This window comes from Muntiacus reevesi, chromosome 18 (genome assembly GCF_963930625.1).
Source record: "Muntiacus reevesi chromosome 18, mMunRee1.1, whole genome shotgun sequence".
In the NCBI taxonomy this organism is placed as follows: domain Eukaryota; kingdom Metazoa; phylum Chordata; class Mammalia; order Artiodactyla; family Cervidae; genus Muntiacus; species Muntiacus reevesi.
The window spans coordinates 27,051,458-27,077,095 of record NC_089266.1 but is presented as its reverse complement, the minus strand read 5'-3'; the positions used below and the strand labels follow the sequence as shown (position 1 = coordinate 27,077,095).

Sequence of the window (25,638 nt, the reverse complement as noted above, 5' to 3'; positions counted from 1 at the left end):
TCATCGGGACCTGGTGTCTCCCAGGCTGCCATGTCCAAGGGCACGTCTGTATTGGTATATTGGTATCGTATTGGTGTCTGGCCTCAGATTGGCTTCCTCCCTTGCAGACATTAATTTCACCTTCCTCCCCTCTACTAAGTTGGTTGCCATTTTTCTATTCATTTGACAACTTCAAAAATTTTGTAGATTCTGTCCCTGTCATTGACTTTCCTGTTCTCTTTCCTCTTGTGAGTTTGTGCTTTATTGTTAAGTCACTAAGTCCTGTCTGACTTTTTGCAACTCCATGGACTGTAGCATGCCAGGCTCCTCTGCCCTCCACTATCTCCCGGAGTTTGCTTAAACTCATGTCCATTGAGTCGGTGATGCTATCCAACCATCTCATCCTCTGCCGTCCCCTTCTCCTGCGTTCAATCTTTCCCAGCATCAGGGTCTTTCCTAATGAGTCAGCTCTTCGCATCAGGTGGTCCAAGTATCGGAGCTTCAGCTTCAGCATTGGTCCTTCCAATGAATATTCAGGACTGATTTCCTTTATGATAGACTGGTTTGATCTCTTTGCAGTGCAAGGGACTCTCAAGAGTCTTCTCCAACACCACAGTTCAAAAGCATCACTTCTTCGGTGCTCAGCCTTCTTTACAATGGTCCAACTCTCGCATCTGCACATGACTACTAGAAAAAACCATAGCTTTGACTATACAGACCTTTGTCAGCAAAGTGATGTCTCTACTTTTTAATATACTGTCTAGGTTTGTCATAGCTTTCCTTCTAAGGAGCAAGCATCTTTTAATTTTATGGCTACAGTCACCATCCACAGTGATTTTGGAGCCAAAGAAAATAATATGTCATTACTTCCCACTTTTTCCCTTTCTATCTGTCATGAAGTAATGGGATTGGATGCCGTGATCCTTGTTTGCTTTTTTTTTTTCCAAGTGTTGAGTTTCAAGCTAGCTTTTGCACTCTTCCTTCACCCTCATCAAGAGGCTTTTTAGTTTGTACCTTAAAGTTCTCTTAGGTTACTATTATTTTAGTGGGGATTTGGGAGGGAAGAGAGAAAAATATCCTGGCTCAGTTCATGGTGAGCTAGGTAGGAGTCCCCCTCATCTTTTCTCTGAACATCTGCTGTGTGCCAGTGACTAATTTAAGTTGGCCCCTACATCCAGTTTCACATAGCTTTTTTTGGTCACCCAAGTTTGAGCTCAGAAGACACCTCTTCCAGGAAGGCCTCCTTGGCCACCCATCTAATGAAGCCACTCTGTCATGTTGCCCTGCTTACTTTGTTTTTAGCTCTTATCGCTATTTGAAATTATTTTATAGATTTACTTCCACTGATGTATTTGGTTTCTTTTTCAATCTCCTCCAGAAGACTTGCTCCATGAAGGTAGGGGCCCTGTCTGTCTTGTTCTTCACTGCTCCTTCAGCACCTAACATGGTATCAGGCACAAACAGGTGCTCGGGAAATATGTGTTGGACAGATGGACGAAGCTGAGTCTAATATCTCCAAGAAGCAACTTCAGCATAACTTAAGGAAGAAGCTGGTAATGGTCAGAGTCTGCTGGGATTGGAAGATACTGCCAGTGAGAAGGTGAGACCCTCATGGGGGGGGGGCAGTCGATAGTGTGAGTCCAGGCCTGGGGATGGCTGACAGGGGACACAAACACTCGAGAGAAGGATGTGATCACTTCCAAGGCCTGACTGAGACAGGTGATTGGCTTAAGGTCACTCAGCTACTTCCTGGTGGAGCCAGGACTCCCCTCAGATTGGAAAACAGCCCTTTGCAGGCAGATACTGGGATATGTCTGGTAGTGGCATCAGCCCAGTCTGGACACAGCTCTTTCTTTCTTCCCCCTGGTCCTGTGATCTTGGGCATGTGGCTTGACTCTGCGTTTGCTGTACTTCTCCCCAAAACCATGGGATGAGAACAGCTCTCAGGTTATGGGTTCTATGTTGAGCCTGCTAATAAAATGCTTGGTACATAACAGGTTGTTCCTGGTTAAGGCTAAATGCCTGACTTCATCCTTCCTGGTGGTGGGACCTGGGCCAGATGCTTGAAGCCTTGAGCCTCAGTTTCCTCCTCTGTGAGATGAAGGTCTGTCCACACTGGACTTGCCAGGTCACGTGAAGTCTTGGACGTGGAGTGCAACGCCTCTCAGTGAAACTTTGTCCCTGCCTCCTGGGCATGCAGTGCTATACATGAGGACTTGGGGACAGACAGGCTCCAGGTCAGGGCTCCTGGGATGCTCAGAGTCCCCTGGCACCTGGAAGGTTCCTGGGGGGATGCCTTGGGTATCTGTGAAGCCCTGCAGGGTCCTGGGCAGGACAGACCACGGGGCTCAGTCAGAAGCAAAGTGCTTGGCATCTTCCCAGAAAGCTGTGGCAGGAGCTTGGTGCTATGTGATTTGCCCAGAAGCGTGTTGCAAACTGCTTTAATGGAGGCTTGGGCAGGGAAAACTCTATCTCCCTCTGGCCGTTCCAACAGCAGCCATGCCACTACCAGCAGCCTCCTGCCCCTCTCTGAGCCTCCATTTCCCGTCTGTTACACAGAGATGATGATGGCAGTGTGCGCCTTGCTGCAGTACTGTGGGCCTTCTTCCTTTCCACATAACTTTACGGTGCTCCTGTGGTGTGATGGAGACACTGCAGTGACCAGAGCAGTCATGCCTCCATGGAGCTTGATTATAGTGAGCCCACAAAAAAGTGCACTTCGAGGGATTAGCACATAGTAAGACTTGCTGTTTTTCTCATAGAGCCACCTAACTGGTGTGAATTTACCATTGATACTCAAGAGTGATGACGGCTTAGATAGAGCAGGTGGGCTCCTGCACCCCTGCCCATGACCTTTCCTCCTGTGTAGACTGCAGCATCCAGTCCTGACCATGAGTAAGAGGCTCCCATCTCTTTCCAGGCTCAAGGATAACTACTTCCAGCCCTAAAGCACCACCTCCAGCCAGAAAGAACTCAGCCCCCACCTTGGAGCAGCTCGATTCTGCTGGAGACGCAGGTGGGGTTGCAGCCACTGGCAGAGCTGGGGTCCTTCAGGGGGAGGGTCAGGGAGAGCCTCCCCTCCCTGTTTCAGAACTGGGCCTTGAGGGGTAGGAATGAGTCAGGTGGAAAAGGCAGGGAAGGCCTTTCCCCGCTGAGGGAACAGCCTTTGCAAAGGAAGGTTCAGGGAGGAGAGCTGGCGCTGGGAGTGGCTGGGCCTGGGAGACCCCTGGGGAGGCTCTCTGCTGAGGGTCTGGGCTTGGCTAGCCCTGTTTTGAAAGGCTCTCTGGCTGCTGCGGAGGAACTGGGGGAGGAGGCACGGGGAGGGGAAGCAGAGGAGGTCCTGGCAGTGTCCAGGGCTCCATAGAGTGACCAGCTGACGTCCAGCCGCCATGCCAGGATTGGCCACCAGAGGGCACTGTGGGCGCAAGCTGAGGGTGCCCTGAGGCATCAGGGCCGTGTGCGTGCGTGAGTGTGTAATTGCGAGTGTGCCCAGATGTGCGTGTGGATGGTGTCTGTGAACGTGCCTGAGCCTGAGTGGCCGCTCCGCGGACAGGTAGCACAGCATCCCGCTGTGCTCACGACCGTCTGCATGTGTATCTGGGGCGTGTGCACTTGCGAGTGGGAGGGGGCCGAGGGCGTGAGGGAACACGTGCAGGGCGCCTGCCTCTAGGCCTTTGAACACGCTGTTCCCTTCCCTGGGGTGCTCTTCCCTCCCCTCCCTCACCTCCGGAGGCTGCAGTGAGGCTCTTCTTCCTCCATCTCTAAAATCACAGCTCCGCCCCCAGACGCCAGCCTGTCCCTTCCCTCCTTTACCGGGAACACATCCCCTGGCGACTATAATTTAATTTGGGCATTTCGCTTGTGAGGTTAGCTCAAGAGTCATCTCCCAGAGGGCCGCCATCCTGGGCTCAGCCATTCTCTCTCCAGCCCCACCCCCGACACTGAACCCACCTCCGGGCCCACATCCTGATCTGGCTACACCCTTTCCCTGAGTCCACATGGAAGGGTGTTGGGGACTTATTTTCTGCTACAGGCACCCTGTCCAAAGACCCTTCTGGCTTTTGAGTGGTCGGGGAAACCCAGCTTCACTGTGCTGCTTAGAGGCAGAGGGAGGCCAACAGACATGGCTGCAACCAAGGAGCTTTGCCCAAGGAGCAGGCGGTCCCCTGCTCAGCTCCAACCCCCTGTTTCTGACTTCTCTGCCTGATGAGCTCCTCCTGGTCTTTAAAGGCCCAGTCTCAAAGTCACCTCCTCTGAGGAGCCTTCCTGACCTCACCCAGGTGGAGTCTGGCACCTTGTTCACATGTCTATTTATAGCAGCCCACATGGAGTTTTGTGATTCTCCGCCTGTCTGTCAGGCTCCCTGACTAAGCGTCACCTCCTGCAATGGCAGGCCTTGTCTGAGTCATAGAAGCCATGGGAGCAGGCTGGGCTGGGACAGGAGTTGCTTCTAGTGTCTGCGGCATGCTTTCCATGCTTCCTTTGTTCATTCCTCACATACTTTTTAGGCACCTACTATGTGGAACAGGGTTGTGCAACATAGTATAACATGTCCACAACCCTGGGCTGTGCAACGGGAGTGCTGCAGAGAACGAGTTGGCAAGATTCCTGCCCAGGATGATCTGACGGTCCAGAGTGAGAGTCATATTAAAAGCAGAGGAAATAGGAAAGGCGTTGGTGGCATGAGTGCTGTGCATAGGAATACAACTGATTTGGGTGCATGGCCAGAAGGCCTCTTAAGGTAGTTCATTTAAGAGGATACCTGCAGGGGACTTCCCCGGTGGCTCAGTGGTTAAGACTTCACCTTACACTGCAGGGGGTCAAGTGTTCGACCCCTGGTTGGGGAGCTAAGATCCCATATGCCTCCCAGCCAAAAAACCAACAGGTAAAACAGAAGCAATATTGTTACAAATTCAATAAAGACTTTAAAAATGGTCCACATCAAAAAATCTGAAAAAAAAAAAAAAAAAAAAGAGGCCTATGGGATGAAAGGGACCAGCTCCAGGAATCCTGGAGGAAGGCTGGGGGAAAAAGATGTATCAGGCTGAGGGAACAGCAGAGGCTCAGGCCTCACAGTAGGACGGGTACTCATTCATGTGTACAAGGGGGCAGCACTGAGAACCGCTAACAGTGCGGAGGGGGTATGGGGGGAACGTGGGAGGAGCACAAGTCCCAGATTTGGCAGGGGCCTGAACCCAGAAAACTCACCAGACCAGGTTTCCAGTCCTGGTGGGGAGGTGTCTGTGCTGTTGCCCATTTTGCAGGTGGGTAAGCATCAGGTCCCAAGGTCACAGGACCCATTTGGGAACAAGTGCTCTGGGCCACTCCCGACACCCAGGAGTGGTGAGCCTGGGGAAGTTTCCCATAGGAAGTTCACAAACACTTGCTGGGCATCTAGTGAGTGCCAGGCCCTAAGCCAGGCACTTGTGAGCTCACATTCATGAACCCATTTCAGAGAGGTTGCCCTGTCCCTGTGGCACAGGTATGTCAGCAGGCATGGAGATGCTCAGTACCCACCTCTGAGTGGCACGGTTGGCATTTGAACTCGTAACCTGCTGAGTCCATAGCTCCTGTCTTTCTGCCCACGCCCCGGGTGCAGGAGGAAATAATGATAATAAGGAGGCCTCACCTTATCTCATCGGGCCTCCTCATCACTGTGAGGGTGGGCCCTGTGGCCACCTCATCTTACAAACGGGAAGGCTTCAAGCCTTTCTAGGAGGTGGTGGAATCTGCTTCCCTCACGTGAGGTGCCTGGCAGGTGACACACTCACGCCCACGTGAAGCGAGGGACTGACCCCGTGACCTCTGCTAGACTGTTCATTCTAGTGACCTGGTCCCAGTGCCAGACTGGTGAGTGACTTGAAATCCCCCAGGCTCCACGTGGGAGCAGAAGAGAGGGCTGGTCCCTCCGGAATGAATAGTCAACAAACACCTTCTGAGTGTCTGCGGAAGCCCGGGTCCCTTCCTTTCAGCAGTGCCCGGAGGCGGGGACGCGGAAACAGGCTCCGGGGTGACTTGACTTGCCCAGGTCAGCCGGGCCAGAAAGTAGTCGAAGCGAGATGTGATCTCGACCCCACCAGGGGGCGGGCGCACTTTGACGCCCGCAGCACCCACCTTTCCGTTCCCCGGGCCGCAGCTGGGCGGGCCTGGGGTACCCAGGGTTTCTGGGCACTCCAGCCTGCGCGCGCTGGGCTGACCCGGGAGTGGGCTGGGCTGGCTTCCTGACCGGCAGCGGGAAGAACCCGCCCGGGCCCCGAGGGGCGGGGCCTGACGGGTTTCCCGGTGAGGGGCGGGCTTGACAGGCTGTGGGAGGAGCCGCGCCCCGGGCCAATGGAAGGTGGGGCTTGAGTTTGACGGGCAGGCCCCAGCCGGCGTTTGATAGGCAGGGGCCGGGCCCGGAGACTGGAGGGCCAATGGGTTCGCGGGGCGGGGCCTACGTCGGCGCCGTCCGGCCGGGGCCCGGCCGCACTGCCCAGTCTGGCCCAGCTGCCTGCCGCGGACACGTCCCGGTTGCCGCCCTGCCCGCCGCCCGGGCCGCCCGCCCGTCCGTAGCCATGAGCGCGCTCCGCCCGGGCAGAGCCCGCCGCCCCCTGGACTAGTTCTGCCGCCGCCCCGACCCGCCCGCACCATGGAGTCTCCTGCCCCGAGCCCGCCCGCCGGCGTGCCCACGTCCAAAGGTAGGAACGCCCGGGCTGCGGACCCGACCTCTGCGCGGTCTCCCGGCCGGGCCCGCACCCGGGCAGCTTCCCGGCCCGGAACCCCTCCCTGATCGGTCTCGGGCCCAGCCCGAACTCTGGAGAAGGTTTCATTCTGATCACTCCACACCAGGTCAGAAACCTTGCTCGGACCTCCCCATTTGGGCCTTAACTGCAGCAAGGACAGGAACGAACGCTCCCAGTCTGAGTCCATCAGTTGAGACCCAGGTGGGATTCACTCCCATCTTGCACCCAGCCCCTTTCCACTCCTGCGTCCCAGGGCTGTATCCTGGCTGGGGTTTAACTTCCCTTCTGGGGATCTCTCTGTAAATGCCCCCTCCCAAGTGGGTGTCCTGGCTATGGTCCAGTTCAGATCTCCCCTACCTCTCCCCCAAGGCTCTCCATCCTAGTAGGCCCCACATGGCCCCATTGCTGGCGGTCCTTCAGCCCTGTCTCTGTGAGGGGGAGCCTCTCTTGGCCTCCCACCACACCTTACTGCATGGCCTCTCTCTCCACTGGCTCCGCTCATCTGGACTTGCAGGCTTCTCTCTGCACTGGGGGAGCTCACCTCCTCTTGTGCTGGTGTCTGCAGGGTTGATTGCTACCAGGTCTGTCCCCGCTGTCTGTCTGGCAGGGCTAACTGCCGGCGGTTGCTGCCTATGCAGTGGTCTTGCTTTTGTCTTCTCCAAGCAACCGGCCTTCTTGGAAATTTTTGTGAGGTGGCGGCTGCGGCAGCAGGATTTGTCATGCAGAGGGGGAGGACGAGACTTGGAGGGTGAAAGGGGGATTTTTTTTGGCAGGAAGAGGAAAGGATGTTTTTGGCATGTCAGAGTCTCAGAGGGCTGGACTGTGTGAGAGATTTCCAAACCGGACGCATCCGTAATGAATGGGCTGCCCCCGCCTCCCTAACCTGCTGCTTCACGCCAGCAGCAAGAGTGTCCTTATCACACCTACCTTCCCTGGACTTCAGGCGTAGGATGTGAGATAGTGAATACTAAAGAGTTCTAGGCGATTGTGGGTGATGATGATGAGAAGCGCTTAGCAGACAGTCTAACTGTGTTACTGTTACCATTTTTCTTGCTGGAAAGGCCCCAGCCATGTGGGATCCAGGCCTTGCCTCTCCTGGGTTGTAGCAGCAGAATGAGGAGGAGAAAGGCAACAGCTGCCCCTCAGGGGCCCTAATCAGAGGTTACCCCTGTCTCTCTCTCTAGGTGGGGCCAGGGTGGCAGCTGGAGGGCTTGTGGGGTCCCAGGGAGGGTGTGGGTCCTCCTTTCCTGCTGCTGCTCCTGGTGACTGCAGTGACTGTGGACCCGAGTCCAGCCAGCCAGGTGGAGGGTAATTAAGTCTTAACCTAAGTGGGAGGCTGGGTCCCTGACTGCTGCCTAGCTACTGTGAGTACCCAGCAGGGACTTGCACCGCCCCGACCTCGTGGAGCTTGGGAACCGGGAAATCAGACATTTCTTCCCCAGCTCCAGGTGTAGGCCTAGCCTGGCCAGGCTGTGAGACCTCAGGCAGGTCCATCAACCTCTCTGGGCCACAGGGTTTTCATAGGCAGAAAGAAAAGATTGGAAGCAGTGTTTGTTTTTGAAGTCCCTTTCTGCTGTTCTAGGCAGGGGATGCCTCATTAAAATAAAAATTAAAGTTGCAGGGTTGGGAAGGGAGAGGAGTCAGGCATATGAAGAAATAAAGCACTTTGGGGAAACACTCATATGCTGTGTGACTTGAGCACTGGTATTGTTTTCTCTGAGCCTCTCAGCAAAGAGAGGGCCAGGATGAGTCTCCAGTTTGTGGGTCTGGATAACAGATGATGTTGAGTAGGTTGGATGGAGGGTCAGGGGTCTACTCAAGGCCCAGGGACACCCTTAACTTCTTTGGGGTTTGTGGCAACACGTGGCAGGGAAGCCACAACCCCCCCCCCCCACCAGAAAATCCCAAACTTTTCCCATGTGCCATGCATTCACCCATTTATGGCTCACAGCCTCATTTACAGACAAGGAAGCTAAGGCTCAGGGGTGTTCAGCGCCTTGCCTGAGGTCACACAACTGTGACAGGTGGAGGTGGGGTTCTAGTACTCAGTGCCCAGTGCTCCCCTGTGTCCCATTTCTGTGCTGGGTGCTTGGGCTGAGCTGGCGGGACACTTCCCCTTCCCCCATCACACCTCTGTCTGGAAGCATCTCCTTGAGCCCCTGCCTGACCTGGAGGATGGCCTGAGCCAGAGATGGTGCCCTATGTGTGCACAACCCTTTACAGCTGGCACACTTTATGCTCACTGCAGTGAGGCCCATTTGACAGGTGACAAAACTGAGGTCAGACAGGAGGAGTGGCTCGACCTAGCCCTTCCATAGTGATGTCCTCCTTCACGCCTTCTTGAGGAATTTGGACCAAGCAGGGTGTGGTTGGCACCTGACCTTAGGGAGCTTTACCTCTGAGCTTCCTGCCCTGCAGGGGTGCCTTGTCCTGCCTTCCCTGCCACTGGCCTGGGGAGTTTCCAAGAGTGCATGATGCCCCAGGTCCCATAGCCCTGATATTTTCCCAGCCCCCTTGCCCACAGGCCATCTCTGCCTGGGGTCAGAGACTGAGAGCAGCCAGGGTCATTGGGCAGGGGCACGTTTGGATAGCACAGTCTGGGTCTGCTGCCTCCAGCCACATTTGTCCTTGGGGTGCCCCCAGCTGCACTGTGAGTGCCGCTCCCATGGGCACTTCCTGGTTGATCCTCCTGTGCCTCCTGCTGCCCCCTGGGCACACTGAGGCTGCAGGCGCATGGTGTCCTGGCCCTTCCTGCCATGTGGCTGCCCTCCCCTACCCGTCCTGTGCCTGGATCTTGGAAAGATTGGAAGGTGGCATTTTGGGGACTTCCCCCACCCCTGGCATGACGCACAGGAAACTGTCTATCAGCCAACCTGTGGCTCAGGGCCTGAAGGGAGCAAAGTTCTCAGTCGCTTGTGTGGGGAGAGGGCCGGGGCAGCGGGAGGCTTCCGGCGGGTGAGTCAGCGGGCACTGGGTACTGACTCACTCTTGGGGCATGCCAGCCTGCCGGCTGCAGCTTAAAGGGCCAACGCCTGGCTGCTGGTAGGTGGGAGGGGGGCTGAGTCCCCACCTCATGGGCCAGCTTCTGGTCCTGGGTTGGGCGTGGAGGCGGCCCCCTCCCTGGACCTGGTACAGGGTGGATCCAGACCCCTGCTCCTGGCCCCTCGCCCATCCCCCCAGGAACTTCCTCTTGCTCGTGGAGCTGGAGCAGGTGGTGGTGACTGCTTACCGCCCTCGCCCAGGGGCTCCTCCTGCTGAGATGTGCAGCTGGGGGCTCCAGGCTGCAGAGGAGCAGAGGTGGTGCGGGATGCCCTGAACTCCCACAGAGGTGAAGACTCTGTGGTCAGATCCCAGCCCAGCCCCTCTGCTGTAATGTTGGATGTCCACTGCCCGCTGTAATGCTTTCAGTCCCCTGGCATTGCCCAGCTCTCGGATGCAAGGCCTCAGTTTCTTCACCTGCAGGATGGTTGTGGGAACCCCGCATGCTGGCAGCTGCGAGGATGTGTGTAGACAGCCTCATCCCCCTCGCTGAGTACCAGGACAGCAGGGACTGCCCTCTGCCTATGAGGAACCTCAGTGAGACAGGAAGTGGGGCAGAGCCTGGGCTCAGGGGTGAGTGGGCCTGTGTTCAAATTCTGACTCGCTCCACTGCTTCCCAGCTTCCTCAAGTGCCCCCTCTGACCCTTAGTCTCCTCTTTTGTAAAGTGAAAGTAACTAACCCCTATCTCAGAGTGGTGGCAAAGGTGGGAGATAGTGTTTGTCAAACGTCATCTGTTATTTTCTCGTTGTTATGGTGGTGGCAGTTGTTCTTTGGTGGATGAACAAACAGGACGGGGACCTTGATGGTGGACTTTAAGCCCTATGACACGACTCTGGCTGCAGCTGGCACCTTCTAGGCTCTGGAGCCAGGAGCTTCATGGCCTCTTGGGCCTTCTTGGGGAGGGCTCGTGGGGAGCAGAGAGGATGGGATGGTTGCCTCCCCTACAGTGTGGGGCATGGGGCACCCGGAGTCAGGAGAGTGGGAGACTCCTAGGCCAGCGCTCAGTGGGCAGAGCCACTTCAGGGCCAGGCAGGGCACTTGCTGTGGATATGCAGGGTTGGGTGAGGACTGTCCTGACTGGGGAGCACCCTGGCTGGAGAGAAGAAGGCAGTGGGGAAGTGATTCTGAGGTTCCAGCTTCAAGGTCTGCCACTGAGCTGATGGGGAGCAGCCAGGAGGCAGGGCCTTGGTGACCGTGGGGAACATTGTCAGTGTCTTGGGATGGGTCACTGTTGGGCTGCAGAGGAAGAACACAGAGAGTCCCATGCTGGCGGGATGGGGGAGATGGGGTGGGCTTGCCCGGAGCTCAGCTCTGCACGCTGGAGCTCATCGCCTTTAGGGACTGTACCTGCCTCCGCTCGATGGTACCTCTCAGAGGTGCCCACAGCATTGCCCACATGAGTCAGGCTTCTTGCCCAGATGCTTCTGTGGTTGCTTCCCCTGCAGTGGCTCTGGGAACCCCTGCCCCCCCAGAAAGGGTCACCAGACTCACCCTGATGGGGACAGGTGCCTGTCACCCTCCCCCTGTCCTGAGGACCCCTCTCTGGGGTGTCACTGCAGGCTAAACTGGCAACCCAGGGGTTGTCCTGGCTTCTCTGGGAGGCTATGTCCAGTCACCCTTCTCCCCCTGGTGCCCCTCCAGGCAACCCTGAACTATCCTGCTGCCATGTGGGGGCTGGGCCTACAGCCTCTGCTGACACCTCCCAGCAGGTGGGCATCCATTCCTTTCATGTATTTTAATTGTACGTATATCGCAGACACCAGAAGGATATATAGAATGTACCTCTGCATTTTAAGGAATAAAGAAAAGGGAATTCTGTACTCCTGACACCCAGCTAAAAAATATCTCACATTTCTGTGCCCCTGAAGCCCTTCATTGTTACCTCTTCCTGACAACTGTCCTGACTTTTGTGCTCATCATTTCTGTACTGTTGTTTTAAATCGAGCCCTAAGGTACATGTGGTGTATTTAAGTTCACTGACCTGCAGGAGTCCTGGGCCAGCATCAACACCGTGGTCTGTGGGGCCAGCGCTGGTGTGTGGTGGGGGTTGGGAGAGGCTGGAACTGGCCGGCAGTGAGGAACTGCACCATGGGGGTGATACTGGGTCCTCCGTTGAGGAGTCAGCATGTTAACATTGTGGAAGCACTGAGCGTGTCTCAGCATCTGCAGCTGTTATTGCTTCAAGTGAATCTCAAGTTCCCAGTGGTGCAGTGTTCCACCTGGGCAGCTGTACCACCAGCCCTGACTTCCATTGACTGCATCATTGTGTAGCTTCCAGGGTTTGTCTTAAGATTTTCACAAGCGAGTGGTGTAAGGGGACAAGTGAAGGGCCTCAGGTGTCGGCAGGAGTTTGGGTGCCATCAGGGAGTGGAAAGGGACACACTTTGAGCCCGGTGTCTGGGGGCCAGCAGCAGAAGCTCAGTCCTGGCCAAAGGCCCTGAGCCAGGCGGCCCTGGGCCCACAGCTGAGCATGTGCCCTGCCAGCACAGCCCGCAGCCCCAGAGCTGGGTCTCCACTCACTCCACACCCGCCTTGGCTCTTGTGCAGCCCTGTCGCCAAAAGCAAGGCTCTCTCTGCGACAAGCTCAGATCCCACCTTTGTGCCTTACAGGCTGGGTGGTCCTGGGTAAGTCCCTCCGCTCTCTCTGAGCCTCAGTGTCCTCATTCATACAGTGGGGATGAAAGAAGCACCTGCCTGTCGAGTTGTCAGGCAGAGCACTTAGAGCAATGTCTAGCCTGCATGGAGCTCTGTCCCCACCTCTGTACCTCCAGCCCAGGCCTGCTCAGGACCTGACTGGGCACCCGGAGCCTGCCCCAAGCACGGGGGTGTGCCAACTGCCCAGCCATGACCTCAGTGTGGAGTGATTTCATCCCGTTTTACAGACAAGGCAACATGGCTGGTTGTCAGGGGTGCGGGCCTCGCTCCAACGCCCTCTTGCCCATGACAGCAGCAGCCTGCCACTCACACGCAGGCCCTCCCTGTCTCCTCTAGGCGCCATGATGCCCCTGGAGGAGGAGCTCTTCACTTCACCTCACTTAGGGCACCAGGGCTCTCCACTCCAAGGAGCCTCCGTGGCCAGGCCTGCACCTGCCATGGCGCCCCCAGTGCAGAGCCCACAGGGAGCATCAGGCTGGGCCGGGCTGCTCAGCCCGGCAGCCCTGCCTCCGCCCCTCCTCCCCCCACACAGTGGCGAGGTGGCCACTTGGCCACACGCTGGCTCCCTAAGCCCTGGGACCCCGCCTCCCCTGTGCCCCCACCTCCTGAGGCCTCTCATCTGCAGAGTCCATGGGAGGGCACCAAGCCATCCAACTCACAGCCTCTGTCCCCTCAGCGCTGAGTAGGCAGGCCCTGCGGCCAGGTCTGAAGACATTCGGCAACTTGGGGTGCTGCCGGCATTGGCGGGGTGGAGGTGCCGCCCCAGAAGCCAGGATGCTCCAGCCCAGGACGCTCAGCCTGGGGAGAGAGGCCCACAGATGAAAGGGGCCTGGGGGCCTTCTGAGGAGAGGCTGCAGGTGTCTGCCCATCCATCCCAGGCAGATGCTGGACCCCTTCCCATAGGTGGGTGGTTCACCCTGCTCTAAGTACAGCTGAGCCTGGGCCTTGTCTCCCCAGGGGCACTGATGCTCCTGTCGTCACTGGACAGCAGTGCCGGCGCCCCCACTGCTGGGCCCAAGCTCATGGGCCCATCTGGATTCACTCATAGATGAGACACTGAGGCTGTACGGCAGGGTGTGCTGGAGGCTTGATCCAAACCCGGTCCAGAGGCGGCTTCAGGAGGGTGTGCTGGAGGCTCGATCCAAACCCGGTCCAGAGGTGGCTTCAGGAGGGTGTGCAGTCTGTGGCACGGGGTGCAGGCTTTGGGCGGGGGGCTGGAGGATGCACTGGGCCACAGGAGAGGTGTGTGGTCACTGTTTCTGCTCTGGGTGGTCTAGTTCCAGGGCTGCCCAGTGCTTGCGATGCCCATTCTTCTTCAGCACCAACTGCAGGCTGGGCACCGGGCCACATACCCAGCTGGCCGAAAGGCGGGGACACTACTGCTTGAGAAGGTGACCCCTCGTCGGTCCCCAGGAGGTGTGGGGTGAGGAGGCATTGCCTTGGGGCTCAGGCCCATCCAGCACCCTGGGGAGGGGAGCGGGCTTCCTGGGGCCCTTGGTGTTGGCAAACTTCAAACAGCAAAGGCACAAATTATGCAGGTGTGGAGAGAGTGGGCCTGGCCACAGCTGGCCCTGCCTGTGCCTCAGGCGTCCTGTCCAGGGGCCTGGGCCTCCTCCCGGGAAGGCTGGACCCTCTGGTCCCCTCTCACCTCATGCCCTCTTAGCTGGAGCTGGGGACGGGGCTCCTCCCGGATGGGGAATCTGAGGCCCAGAGGAGTGAAGGCTGCCTGGGGCTGTGGGCAGGGGTGAGATGAGGCCTTGGGTCCAGCTTCAGGCCTGAGTCCGCCCTGCCTTGACCCCTGTAGGCCTGCTGGGCTTACCTCCCCCTCTAGCCCCCAACCCCTCACCCCCCGCCAGCAGGGAGTGAGCTGGGGTGAAGTGCTAATGGTGTCAGGTGTGACTGTGGGTCCACCTGAAAGTGTCCTCACGCGTCTCTACCCAGGCCTGCACACAGGGTGTCTGCACACGGAGCTCCTGCACACACGGGGCCTGCACACAGGGGGCCTGCACACGGGGCCTGCACACAGGGGGCCTGCACACACGGGGCCTGCTCACAGGGGGCCTGCACACGGGGCTTCTGCACACACAGGACCTGCACACAGAGGGCCTGCACACATAGGGCCTGCACACGGGGCTCCTGCACACACGGGGCCTGCTCACAGGGGGCCTGCACACACGGGGCCTGCTCACAGGGGGCCTGCACACACGGGGCCTGCACACACGGGGCCTGCTCACAGGGGGCCTGCACACAGGGGGCCTGCTCACAGGGGGCCTGCACACACGGGGCCTGTTCACAGGGGGCCTGCACACACGGGGCCTGCTCACAGGGGGCCTGCACACACGGGGCCTGCTCACAGGGGGCCTGCACACACGGGACCTGCACACACGGGGCCTGCTCACAGGGGGCCTGCACACACGGGGCCTGCTCACAGGTGGCCTGCACACACGGGGCCTGCTCACAGGGGGCCTGCACACACGGGGCCTGCTCACAGGGGGCCTGCACACACGGGGCCTGCTCACAGGGGGCCTGCACACAGGGGGCCTGCACACAGGGGGCCTGCACACACGGGGCCTGCACACAGGGGGCCTGCACACGGGGCTCCTGCACACACGGGGCCTGCTCACAGGGGGCCTGCACACATGGGGCCTGCTCACAGGTGGCCTGCACACACGGGGCCTGCTCACAGGGGGTCTGCACACACGGGGCCTGCTCACAGGGGGCCTGCACACATGGGGCCTGCTCACAGGGGGCCTGCACACACGGGGCCTGCTCACAGGGGGCCTGCACACACAGGACCTGCACACAGAGGGCCTGCACACATAGGGCCTGCACACGGGGCTCCTGCACACACAGGGCCTGCTCACAGGGGGCCTGCACACACGGGGCCTGCTCACAGGTGGCCTGCACACATGGGGCCTGCTCACAGGGGGCCTGCACACACGGGGCCTGCTCACAGGGGGCCTGCACACACAGGGCCTGCTCACAGGGGGCCTGCACACAGGGGGCCTGCACACACGGGGCCTGCACACAGGGGGCCTGCACACGGGGGCTCCTGCACACACAGGACCTGCACACAGAGGGCCTGCACACATAGGGCCTGCACACGGGGCTCCTGCACACACAGGGCCTGCTCACAGGGGGCCTGCACACAAGGGACCTGGTTACGGGACGCCTGCATACAGAGGGCCTGCACATGGGGTGCCTGCACACAGGGGGCCTGCACATGGGGTGCCTTGAACACACGGGGCCTGCACACAGGGGGCCTGCTCCCAGGGTCCTGACCCACGGGCTTGGCTGTGGGTGATGCCTGTCAGATAAAGCCCCACTTGCTGGGTGGCTTCAATACTGGACTTCCTGTCTGGTGACTGGAGCCCGTCCAGGTGTCACAGGGCTGGTCCTGCTGCGGCAGCAGATGATTGTCTTCCTCCCTGATGCATGTCTTGTCTCTGTGTCTCCTTTTTAAGGAGCCTGTTGTGTTGGATCAGGGCTCCACTTTGTGACCTCACTGTGACTTGGTCATTTCTGTAAATCTCAAGTAGGATCATGCTCAGAGGTACTGGGTGTTGGGACTTCAGCTTTCACCCTTTAGGCCTGGAAGCGCAGGGGCCTCATGGGGGCCGGGGAGCAGGTGCATCTTCCTTGGGGGTGCTGTCTTTTCTCAGACGACCGTCGAGTGACTGTTTGAGGATGACTGGCAGGGCTTAGACCCTCTAGCCTGGGCTGGACATGTCCTCTAGGTGCCTGGACATGTCCTCCAGGTGCCTGGAGGCCTTGGGGTCCCATCCCAGCACTGACCACACTGGCCTTTGGCGTCTGTGTCTGTGCTGGGTCCTTGGGGCCTGTCCCTCTCTGTCCCTGGGGAGGTTGGTTGACCAGTGATTGATCGCATGCTCCCTTCTCTCCCTCTTAGGAAAGTCCAGGAGGAAAAAGGATTTACGAATCTGCACGTCCAAGCCACCGGCGCCCAGCCCCACGTGAGTTGACCTCAGTTCCTCTGTGCTGCTTGGAAGGCCTCCTGCAGGGACCAGTGTCGGGGCCAGGCTGCCTGTGTGGGCAGCATCTCCTCTAAGCAGCTGTGGGTGCCGTGTGTCTTGCACGTCCTCTTGGAGCCCTCCTCGCCCATCTGAGGGCGTGTCCATGTGACAGGCCATGTGCTGCCCCGCAGATGCTTGGTGACTGTGCAGGGGGTGGGTACCCCCTTGAGAGGGCAGAGCTCTCTGGGACTCACGCCTTCACTCTCCCCTGCAGGCTCCCCCGGAACCTGGACTCCCGGGCTTTCATCACCATTGGAGACAGGGTAGGTGTCAACAGCCCGTGGGAGGTGTCTGTGGGTAGAGACAGAGCTGCGCTGTGGAGGGGGGCTGGCTCCCTGATGTTGACCAGGTGGCCCATCTGGTGGCTACCTCCTGGGCCCTGGGGAGCTAGAGTCATGGTGCTGAGTGTGCAGATCCCTGGTTCTGCCCAAAGGGCCTGCATTTCACTGGCACCTCCCGATGCCAGTGGTTCCCTTGGGAAGCAGGCTGGGAGGCCGTGTGCTGCCCACAGGACATGCTGAGGGGTCTTGTTCTTCCGCCTGCTTGCTTCCTCTGGCAGCAGGTCAAGAGGGAGGGTGGGCGACCAGGGCCCCACTGCTCCCTGGGAGGCAAGGCCTTTCTTTTGTCCTGTCTGTGTCCCCAGAGCCTGAAACAGGGACTTACACACCGTATGTGATGAATGAGTGAGTCTGGCCACCTGAGAGGGTGGGGCGAGAGGAAAAGGGCATCTCTCTAGGGCCCAGCACCGCTGGGAGCGTTTCCCAGGCTGATGTGCTGACACCCTGTAGCAGCCTTTGTATGTAGGTGCTGCGCCTGTTTTAGAGAAGGTGAGGGGACGCTCAGAGAGGTTACGTGACTTACCCCAGGACACACAGCAGAAGTGGCTGGTGCAAGACTTGAGCACAGGTCTGACTGGCTGGTGCTTCTCTTTTTCTGCTGCCCCAGCATCTCCACTGGTGCCTGACTTGGCTCCCCCGAACCCTCTCTCCTTTCTGTCCCCTAAGAACTTTGAGGTGGAGGCGGATGACCTGGTGACCATTTCAGAGCTGGGCCGAGGTGCCTATGGGGTGGTCGAGAAGGTGCGGCATGCCCAGAGTGGCACCATCATGGCCGTGAAGGTGAGCAGTGTCCCTGACCCAGGGCTGTCAGAACGGGGGGCACCTGGGGCTGCACCCCTGCCGCCCAGGCTCTGACCGCAGCACCTCCCCCTGCAGCGCATCCGGGCCACCGTGAACTCTCAGGAGCAGAAGCGCCTGCTCATGGACCTGGATGTCAACATGCGTACGGTGGACTGCTTCTACACCGTCACCTTCTACGGGGCCCTCTTTAGAGAGGTGAGGAGACACAGCCGGCTTCCCCACTGGCCGAGGCAGCTGGCAGGAAGCCCAGGAGCTTGGGGTTACCCCAGGGAATGCTGCACCTAGCCTTCTCAGGAGGCTGTCCTGGATGGGGGTGGGGGTGGGGGACAGTATGTTGTCGGTGAAGGGACCCCTCGGCCAGGGTCAGAGCCGGGATAAGCCATGGAAGTAGGAGAGAGATAAGCCATGGCTGGGGAGAGCCGAGGTGACAGCGGGGGGAGGCTGCCATGTGGACCCAGCAGTGCCGGCGAGCCTTGTGGGGGAGGGGCTGGGAGGTCAGGGAACCCCTGAGGGCTGAGGGGTGGAGGTGTGTCAGGGGCTGGCCGGCTCCAGGGAGATGGGCATTGGAGGATGCCAGGCTAGGTAGCCCTGGGCGGATGTGGCTGAGCTGTGGCTGTCCACCTGCAGGGAGATGTGTGGATCTGCATGGAGCTCATGGACACGTCCCTGGACAAGTTCTATCGGAAGGTGCTAGACAAGGGCATGACGATCCCAGAAGACATTCTCGGGGAGATCGCTGTGTCTGTAAGTGGGGTTGGGGGGAGGTCCCAATGTTAGTGTCTTGGGCAGAGCTGGGCCCCTGTGTGGCCTCCAGTTGTGGCCCTGCAGCTGGGCAGTTGCCCTTGGAAGCCCCAGGTGCCCCCACCCTGGACCGGAGCCTTCCTGCTCAGGAGATCCCAGGGTCCTGGAGCTGCACAGATTTAGCAGAGCCAGGATCTCTGGGCCTTCCTGTGCATCTCCTGAGTTTCGAGGCCACAGAAGAGGACTTAGTGTTCACAGCTTCCTTATCCTGAAGATGCTCAGAGGCAGCTCACAGAGGCACGCAGTCAGGGGAGAAAACCATGGGTCTTGTCTCTTGAGCTTGCATGTCCTAGAGCAAGTGGCTCCCTGAGTGTGAGCACCCAGCAGCCAAAGCAGAAGGAGAGTGGGGTCTGTGTACCTGTGGTCCTTATCCCTGACCGTAGCTGCGAACACGCAAACATACCCCCCAGGGTGTTGAGTCAGAATCTTCGGGGTGATTCCTGTGGGGAGTGGCTCTGGGCATGTAGCCCAGTGACTGCTGCGGGGGGGGGGGGGGCGGTGGTGGATGTAAGGAGGCTGCAGAAGGGCCAGATTCTACCCAGGAGTCTGGTGGAGGCAGGGACAGCACTCTGGGACTTCATAAGTCAGACTCTGTAGGGTCTTGGTCACAGCAGCTGAAACCCTGGCCCTTTCAGAGCAGTGTAGGAACCAGGTATGTCAGCATCAGGGTGGCCGGGACACCACAGCAAAGGCTGGGATGTCGGTGGGAGCCTCAGGTGGTGAGGGGCTGGGTGTGATCTGGGAGAGGGCGACAGATAGCCCTGGGTGGGGAGTCTTATGACTCTGTCACTGTTGATGTGACCTGTCTCTCCCTACTTCCTATCCCAAACACCAGATCGTGAGGGCCCTGGAACACCTGCACAGCAAGCTGTCCGTGATCCACAGAGGTCAGTGCCTGGGTGGGCTGGTGGGGAGGGGCCTGGCCTCACACACGTTCCCGCAGTCCTGCTGGGCCTGCAATGCCAAACTCTGGGAGGCGACAGGCTGTGATATATATGCCTGTTGGGTCCAGGCCACTGTCCACTCCTCTCAGCCATTCCAGTCAGCCCCCAGGCCCAGTCCTAGTTTTGTTCTCTGGTGCTCAGAGCACGGACAGGGTGGACCTCCATCCTGGGAAAGCTGGCCCATCTTGTCTTGACGTGTTGTTTATGTGTTGAGGAGCATGCAAGTGGGGTGTGTACCACTGCATGAATCTGATCATCGTTTACACTGGGTCACCCCCACCCTCCCCTCCCCTTCTTGCCCTGTCACGCCCCAGCCCCCGACTCCACTGATTTTCCCACAGGGGTTGGTTTTGCTTGTTCTCAGCCTCCCAATTGGGCCGATGATCCTGAGACTCAGTGAAGCTGTGTGTGTCCTGCCCGTCCCCTCCCTCTGTGTTCTGAGGGGTCTGCTTTTCCACACGGAGTTCATTAGGCTAAGCCCCTTTGACCCTCAATGGTTCCCAGGCCACTGCTCTCGGCTGGTTGTCCTGGAACCTTTGGTCGTCTCTCTGTGCATCTGCAGAAGTCCTCATAAAAGGCAGGAGGGATGCGCATGTATCCTGTGCATGTGCTTGCTGGATGGTCCCGCTGTGCCCTCTAGCTCACTCCCTGTCCACTCCGTGCCCACTCCATGTCCACCGTGAGTCCTGGGGCTCAGCGTCTTCCTACAGACCTGCCTCCTGTGTCTGAGCTGCTGCCTTGTACTTCCTGACCAAGACCACCTACCCCTCAGGGTGGATATTGGGTGGTTTACAGTGCTCACACTGTTAGTGATGGGTTCCCTGCATCTGGGTGGACCCCAGAGCCAGAGGTTGCACTGGTAAGTGGAGGCTGAGTCCCAACTGTGAAGCTGCAAAGACATGGTCCTGGGTGAAGCCCTGGAGCCACCTTCTCTCCCCACCTGTAGCTGGAGGCCGGGGCTCCTGACTGTGGCTACCAGCTCTGACCTGGGCAGTCGGGGCCAACAACCAGGAGCTGAAGGCGTGTCCTACCTCTGACAGATGTGAAGCCGTCCAACGTCCTTATCAACAAGGAGGGCCACGTGAAGATGTGTGACTTTGGGATCAGTGGTTACTTGGTGGATTCCGTGGCCAAGACAATGGACGCTGGCTGTAAACCCTACATGGCCGTAAGTGGTTCCCAGGCCACGCCCAGAGGAAGCAGCCAGGCTCGGGCACTCGGCCATGTCCTCCTGCTCCATTACGAATGAGGCCTCCCCAGACCCTGAATTTTCTGCTAGAGGGAGTCTCCTGCTCAACCCTCTCCACCCCTTTCTGACTGACCCCACGGTGTCCATTTGGATGATAAGTTTCACCTCGGGGGTGGCTGGTGGGGCCTGCGGGAGTTGCCGGTGCCCCAAGGTGGGAGCCCCACATGTGGCAGCTGGGTGGCAAGACTTAGGCTTCCACCTGAAGACCCTGGCCCTCACTGGCCTCAGCTTCCACATTTGCTCTGGGGGCGGTAGGATGGGTGGGCACTGGCCCCTAAGTTTTGTGGGGGACAACCAGACCCAGCTGAGGGGGCCTGGGTGACCCTGCTCTGACTTCTCTTCCAGCCCGAGAGAATCAACCCAGAACTGAACCAGAAAGGCTACAATGTCAAGTCAGATGTCTGGAGCCTCGGCATCACCATGGTACCGCCTGGGGCGCCCTTGCTGGTCGGGTGGAGCATGGGTGGGGGCTGTGCCAGGTCTGTGAGCTTCTGGGGGTCTGCCAGATAGTCCAGCCCGGACAAAAGGGTTGGTTGGCTTCACGATGTGAGAAGAGACAGTGCCATCAAAGATTATGGTGTCCTTAGTGGAGCGTCTGCAGGTGCCTCACGTCCTGCCTGGGTTAGGGCCGCGTCATGCCGCTCCCGTCTGTGATGACTTGCCTCTCGGACTTCCTCAGGGCTCGTGGTGCTCACTGAGAATGCACAGCCAGCCCCAGAGCAGCTGGCTCCTTGTGCACGAGGGCTTCACGACAGTGGCGAGGCTCAGCCCTGCCCTGCTCGTTCTTGCTGCTTCTCCACCTTTACTCCCACAGATAATGTCATACCATATGTCTCTGTGCCCAGAGGCTGCGTATGTTTTCGTTTTTCATTTTTTGAGCTCTTTTAGAAAAAAATTACCAGAAGAGGAATGACTCGATCCAAGGTTTGGACACTTCTCTGTTTTCGTCCTTACAAACTCTGGTGGCCGCTGCAGCCCAGGCAGGGGCCTCACTCCTGTGTGCTGGAGTCAGTGGAAACTCTAGGAAAGCAAGGAGGCTGTCTTTGTCCTATGAAAATCCAGGGTCACAGCCATACCCGCCACACTGCACCACCTCCAACGGTGGCCGTGTTTGAGTCTTGGCTGGAAGGGAGCCTGGAGCCTGATGAGAATGTGCTTTCTGAGCACAACTAGTGACCTATTTGGGTGCGTCTGCTTGAGTTGAGGTCTCTCCTGTTTATTACGATGATCGCTTGTCAGGGAGGTGGACCTGAGTTTTCATGTCAGCAGTCAAAATTGGAAACAGAGTTTGTTGTGAGCCAGCCAGTCTTTCCTACAAATGACTCCTGCAGGCGAGGCATGGGGCACAGGGAGATCTGTGTCCAGTAGGAGCGATGAGGCTATGGCAGCCTGTGTCCAGGGAGTCGGGAGAAACAGTGACAAGATCAGAGTGGGAAGGCTTCCTGGAGGGGAAGCACTGGAGACAGGCTTCCCAGGTGTTGGTGGCTGGGTGGTGGGGGCTTTGTAGAGGAGGAAGAGCTGCAGACTTCGTTTCCTAGTGGAGCCTGCTGGATTGCTGCACACTTCAGAAGATGAACCTCTCAATCTCATTCCTCCTACAAGCTCATGAGAATCATTTCATTTCACGCTTGCCTTTTCAGTAATAACAACAGCCCACATAAATGGCAGCAGACGCTAAGGAGTTGCTGAGACATTAGGGAGGAGGGAGTGGCCTGTGGGGAACTTCGAAGCTGATCGCTCTTCTAAGGCACTTTGCTGACAGCGGCCTTAGGGGGAGCACCCCAGGCTGCCAGCCCTCTGATTTTTCCAGATTAGCTGGAACCTGGGTTTTAATGCAAAACCTTCTGAATTCAGATTGTTTGAAAACCCGATAGCCAAGCCAGTCAAAACTCAGGGTTGAATTTGTCCCATGAGCTGTTGTCTTTGCTGGCTAGGAGAGAAGAACTAACTCCTCTGTCCCCTTGGCTCTCATCTTTGGACTGATGTCACCTGTCAGCCCGTTGACCAGCCTCACAGTCCAGCTCAGATGCTGGACCAGGACCAGGCAGGATCTTTGAAGGCTTTGCTTCCGAGTGCAGAGTGTGGGTGCCTCTGATCCGGTGCTGCTATCTTCACTGCAGATTGAGATGGCCATTCTGCGATTTCCGTACGAGTCCTGGGGCACCCCCTTCCAGCAGCTGAAGCAGGTGGTAGAGGAGCCGTCCCCCCAGCTCCCAGCTGACCGTTTCTCCCCTGAGTTTGTGGACTTCACCGCACAGTGGTGAGTCTCAGCCCTGCTCAGACCTGAGGGCCTCCCTGGGCCCAGTCAGTACCCCTCCCTGCCCTGGCTAGATCCCATCCTCCCTGGGTCCAGTCTCCTTTTTTTTTTTTTAGCAGATAAACCCCCAAAACAGCATCAAAATACTAGGCAGAAATAGTTATAGTATAAGGATAATTTGACAAACTATGGTCCTGGGAGGAGTTTTTAATACAGTTCCTCTAGAAATGGACAGATCACACAGATCAAAAAAGAAAATGAAGAGCATATGGGAGATTTAAATGCATAGTAAATTTGCTTTTGTTGATGTTTAGAACTTTGTATCACATTAAAGAATGCCCACAAGATCCTTATAAAGATTAATTATGTCTGAGATTACAGAGGAAATAAAGGAAAAGACAGGAGGTAAAGTCATATAGGCCACATTCTCTGACTGTAATTAGGTGGAACAGGAAATACATAACAATGGAGAAAAAGCTACAAGGAAATTAAAAGTAAATTCTTCTAATATACTCTTGGGTTATAAGAGAGATCTAAGAAATAAAATTATAAAGTAATGAGAAGTAAAGACAGTGAGAGTATAACATACCAACAGCTATGTGCTGTGGCCAGAGAGATGCTCAGGGGAGAATTCACAGCCTTTCTTTCTTTCACTGGAAAATAAGAAAGTCTGAAAACAAGTGCACCTGGCAGACAGTCATTCTCTCCCAGGACCCATGGTAAGGAATTTCCACTCTCGATTAAGGACACCAAGCATATGATGGTAAATGGTAGCATTTTAGTATTGGGATCATTGGAAATCTCCTAGGTCACTATAGAGATAAGAAAGCTCACACCCCAGGAGGCAAAGAAACTTGGTCCAGTCTCTGTGGTGGGCACCATGGATCCCACTCTGCCCTTGGAAGCCCCCAGGACAGTTCAGCCCTTTCTTTCCTGAGCCTCGGGAGCATGTGTGTCCCCTTGCTGCTTGGGCAGGGCCAAGCCCAGCCTGACTTGACTGGCCTGGATGGGCTGGACTCGCTTCCCTGCCATCCTGGCCCCAGCCTACCCTGTTCTCTCCTAGCCTGAGAAAGAACCCCGCGGAACGCATGAGCTACCTGGAGCTGATGGTGAGTATGGGTGGGGCTCTCTGGGAGAGGGCTGCCTCTATGCACAGCAGTGGGCAGCTCCTCTGGCTTGCCTCTGCATTCAAAATTCTTTGAGGAACTTTGTCGTTCATTGGCTCATTCACTCGTGTACTCTGGCTCCCTCTTTCACCCTTCATGCCAGGCCTTTGGGGTGAGGCAGAGGGCCAGCAGGGCAGGTGGGCCATTTTATTTGGAGGCATCAGGAGATTTTGCAGGGGACATGGGCCTCGAAGGATGAATGAGGATCTCCTTGCCGATGGAGAGGGCACTCCATGTGGAAGGCCCATTGTGGGCAGAGTCCTGGCGTGTGCGGGCAAGAGCGAGTTGAGGGCAGCAGTGAGAGCTGAGGAGGAAGCCTGAACACTCTCTACCTGGAGGGCCTCCGGGGGCAGAGGTGCTGGAAGGGTCAGGGTGCGGGTTAGGACTAGGAGTTGGTTGGTTGCCCCTCCAAGGTGACTGCCTTCTGTACCCTCAGGAGCACCCTTTCTTCACCTCGCACAAAACCAAGAAGACTGACATCGCTGCCTTCGTGAAGGAGATCCTGGGAGAGGACTCGTAGGGGCAGGGCTTGGACCTGCTCCAACCCTCTGTTGGGGCAGTGCTTGCCCACACCCATAAGCTACTGCCGCCCTGGCCTTGGGCGCCCAAGAGGAATCCAGGGGGCTGCTCCTGCCTGACAGGCAAGGTCCCAAGTGCCAAAGAACCAGACCATCGGGGACCCCCAGTGCCTCTGCCCCTGCTGCTCCAAGGACCCCAAGACTCTGGACTTGGAGGGGCCTGATGCCCCTCACAGAGAAGGCAACCCTGCCTTGTGCAGGCCACTGCCTTGGCCCAGCCCTGGACGCCACCCAAGTTGTATATTTTTTATCTCTCGATTGAATGGACTTTGCACACTTGGCCTAGGCTGGCCACACCTCTGTCCCGGCATTGGTGGGGGGACCCAGCATGGGGAAGAGCCACGTGAATTCCCTGGAGCCCCCACAAGGCAGGTGCCAGAGCCGCCGAGGCCTTCACCCCAGCACTGGCAGACGGGGCTCTAAGGGCACTGGGGTTACCTCGCCCTTGCCTGCCGCCTCTAGGGGTGTTGTTTCACCTTTATTTTTTTAATTTATCTTCCTGATTTTTTCTTTCGCTTTGTGGGTTTGGCTGGTTTTTCTTGCATGGTTTGGAGCCGATCATTTTTTTTTGTCACCTGCTAGGGGACCAGCAGGCTAAGACCTGCCCTCTCTGCTCAGGCTGGGGTCTTGGGAGATGGGCCTAAGTCTCTGCTCAGAGAGGTGCTAGGTGAGCCACCCAGCTCATTCTCCTTGGGGACCGGCTCGACAGGGGCTGTGGATTTGCTTTTGGTATTGTTTAAAAATATATATATATATAAAATATTTTTTTTTTGGAAGAAAGGACTGCCTGTCTAGGGTCCTGTCCCTGATGGGTTGGGGCAGTTGGCTGATTGCTGTTTTAATTAAAAAAAAAACAAAAAAAACGTGGGGCAAAAGGTTGTGTGACTGTGTCAGAGCTGTGAACCCCCTGCTGCTCAGTGGTGGCTGGTGGCTCTGAGGGGCAGGGACAGGCGGCATGGTCAGGGGAGCCTCTGACCTTCCAGGGCTGTGCACTTCCACATGCGAGGACACAAGGCTGCCTCAGGCCCGTGACGAGGCTCCAGGCCCTTGCTGGACACTGGACAGAGCGGAGAC

At 57.6% G+C, this 25,638-nt stretch overlaps 1 protein-coding gene across 1 annotated transcript; it reads left to right on the top strand.

Annotated features, from left to right (window-relative positions):
* Positions 1 to 6,439: 6,439 nt before the first annotated feature.
* On the top strand, positions 6,440 to 25,425 carry MAP2K3 (mitogen-activated protein kinase kinase 3). Its single transcript, XM_065909898.1, has 12 exons — positions 6,440 to 6,656; positions 16,307 to 16,370; positions 16,645 to 16,693; positions 17,435 to 17,548; positions 17,645 to 17,764; positions 18,197 to 18,313; positions 19,206 to 19,257; positions 20,355 to 20,482; positions 20,909 to 20,986; positions 22,684 to 22,823; positions 23,884 to 23,929; positions 24,423 to 25,425. Exons 1-12 carry the CDS (start codon positions 6,608 to 6,610, stop codon positions 24,504 to 24,506), a joined length of 1,041 nt encoding a protein of 346 aa, XP_065765970.1. The 5' UTR covers positions 6,440 to 6,607; the 3' UTR covers positions 24,507 to 25,425.
* The last annotated feature ends 213 nt before the right edge of the window (positions 25,426 to 25,638 follow it).

Coding starts and splice junctions, on each gene's coding strand:
- MAP2K3 (XM_065909898.1), top strand. CDS start 6,608: ATGGAGTCTCCTGCCCCGAGCCCGCCCGCCGGCGTGCCCACGTCCAAA. Junction 16,694..17,434: donor TCATCACCATTGGAGACAGG/GTAGGTGTCAAC, acceptor CTGTCCCCTAAG/AACTTTGAGGTGGAGGCGGA. Junction 17,765..18,196: donor ACGGGGCCCTCTTTAGAGAG/GTGAGGAGACAC, acceptor GTCCACCTGCAG/GGAGATGTGTGGATCTGCAT.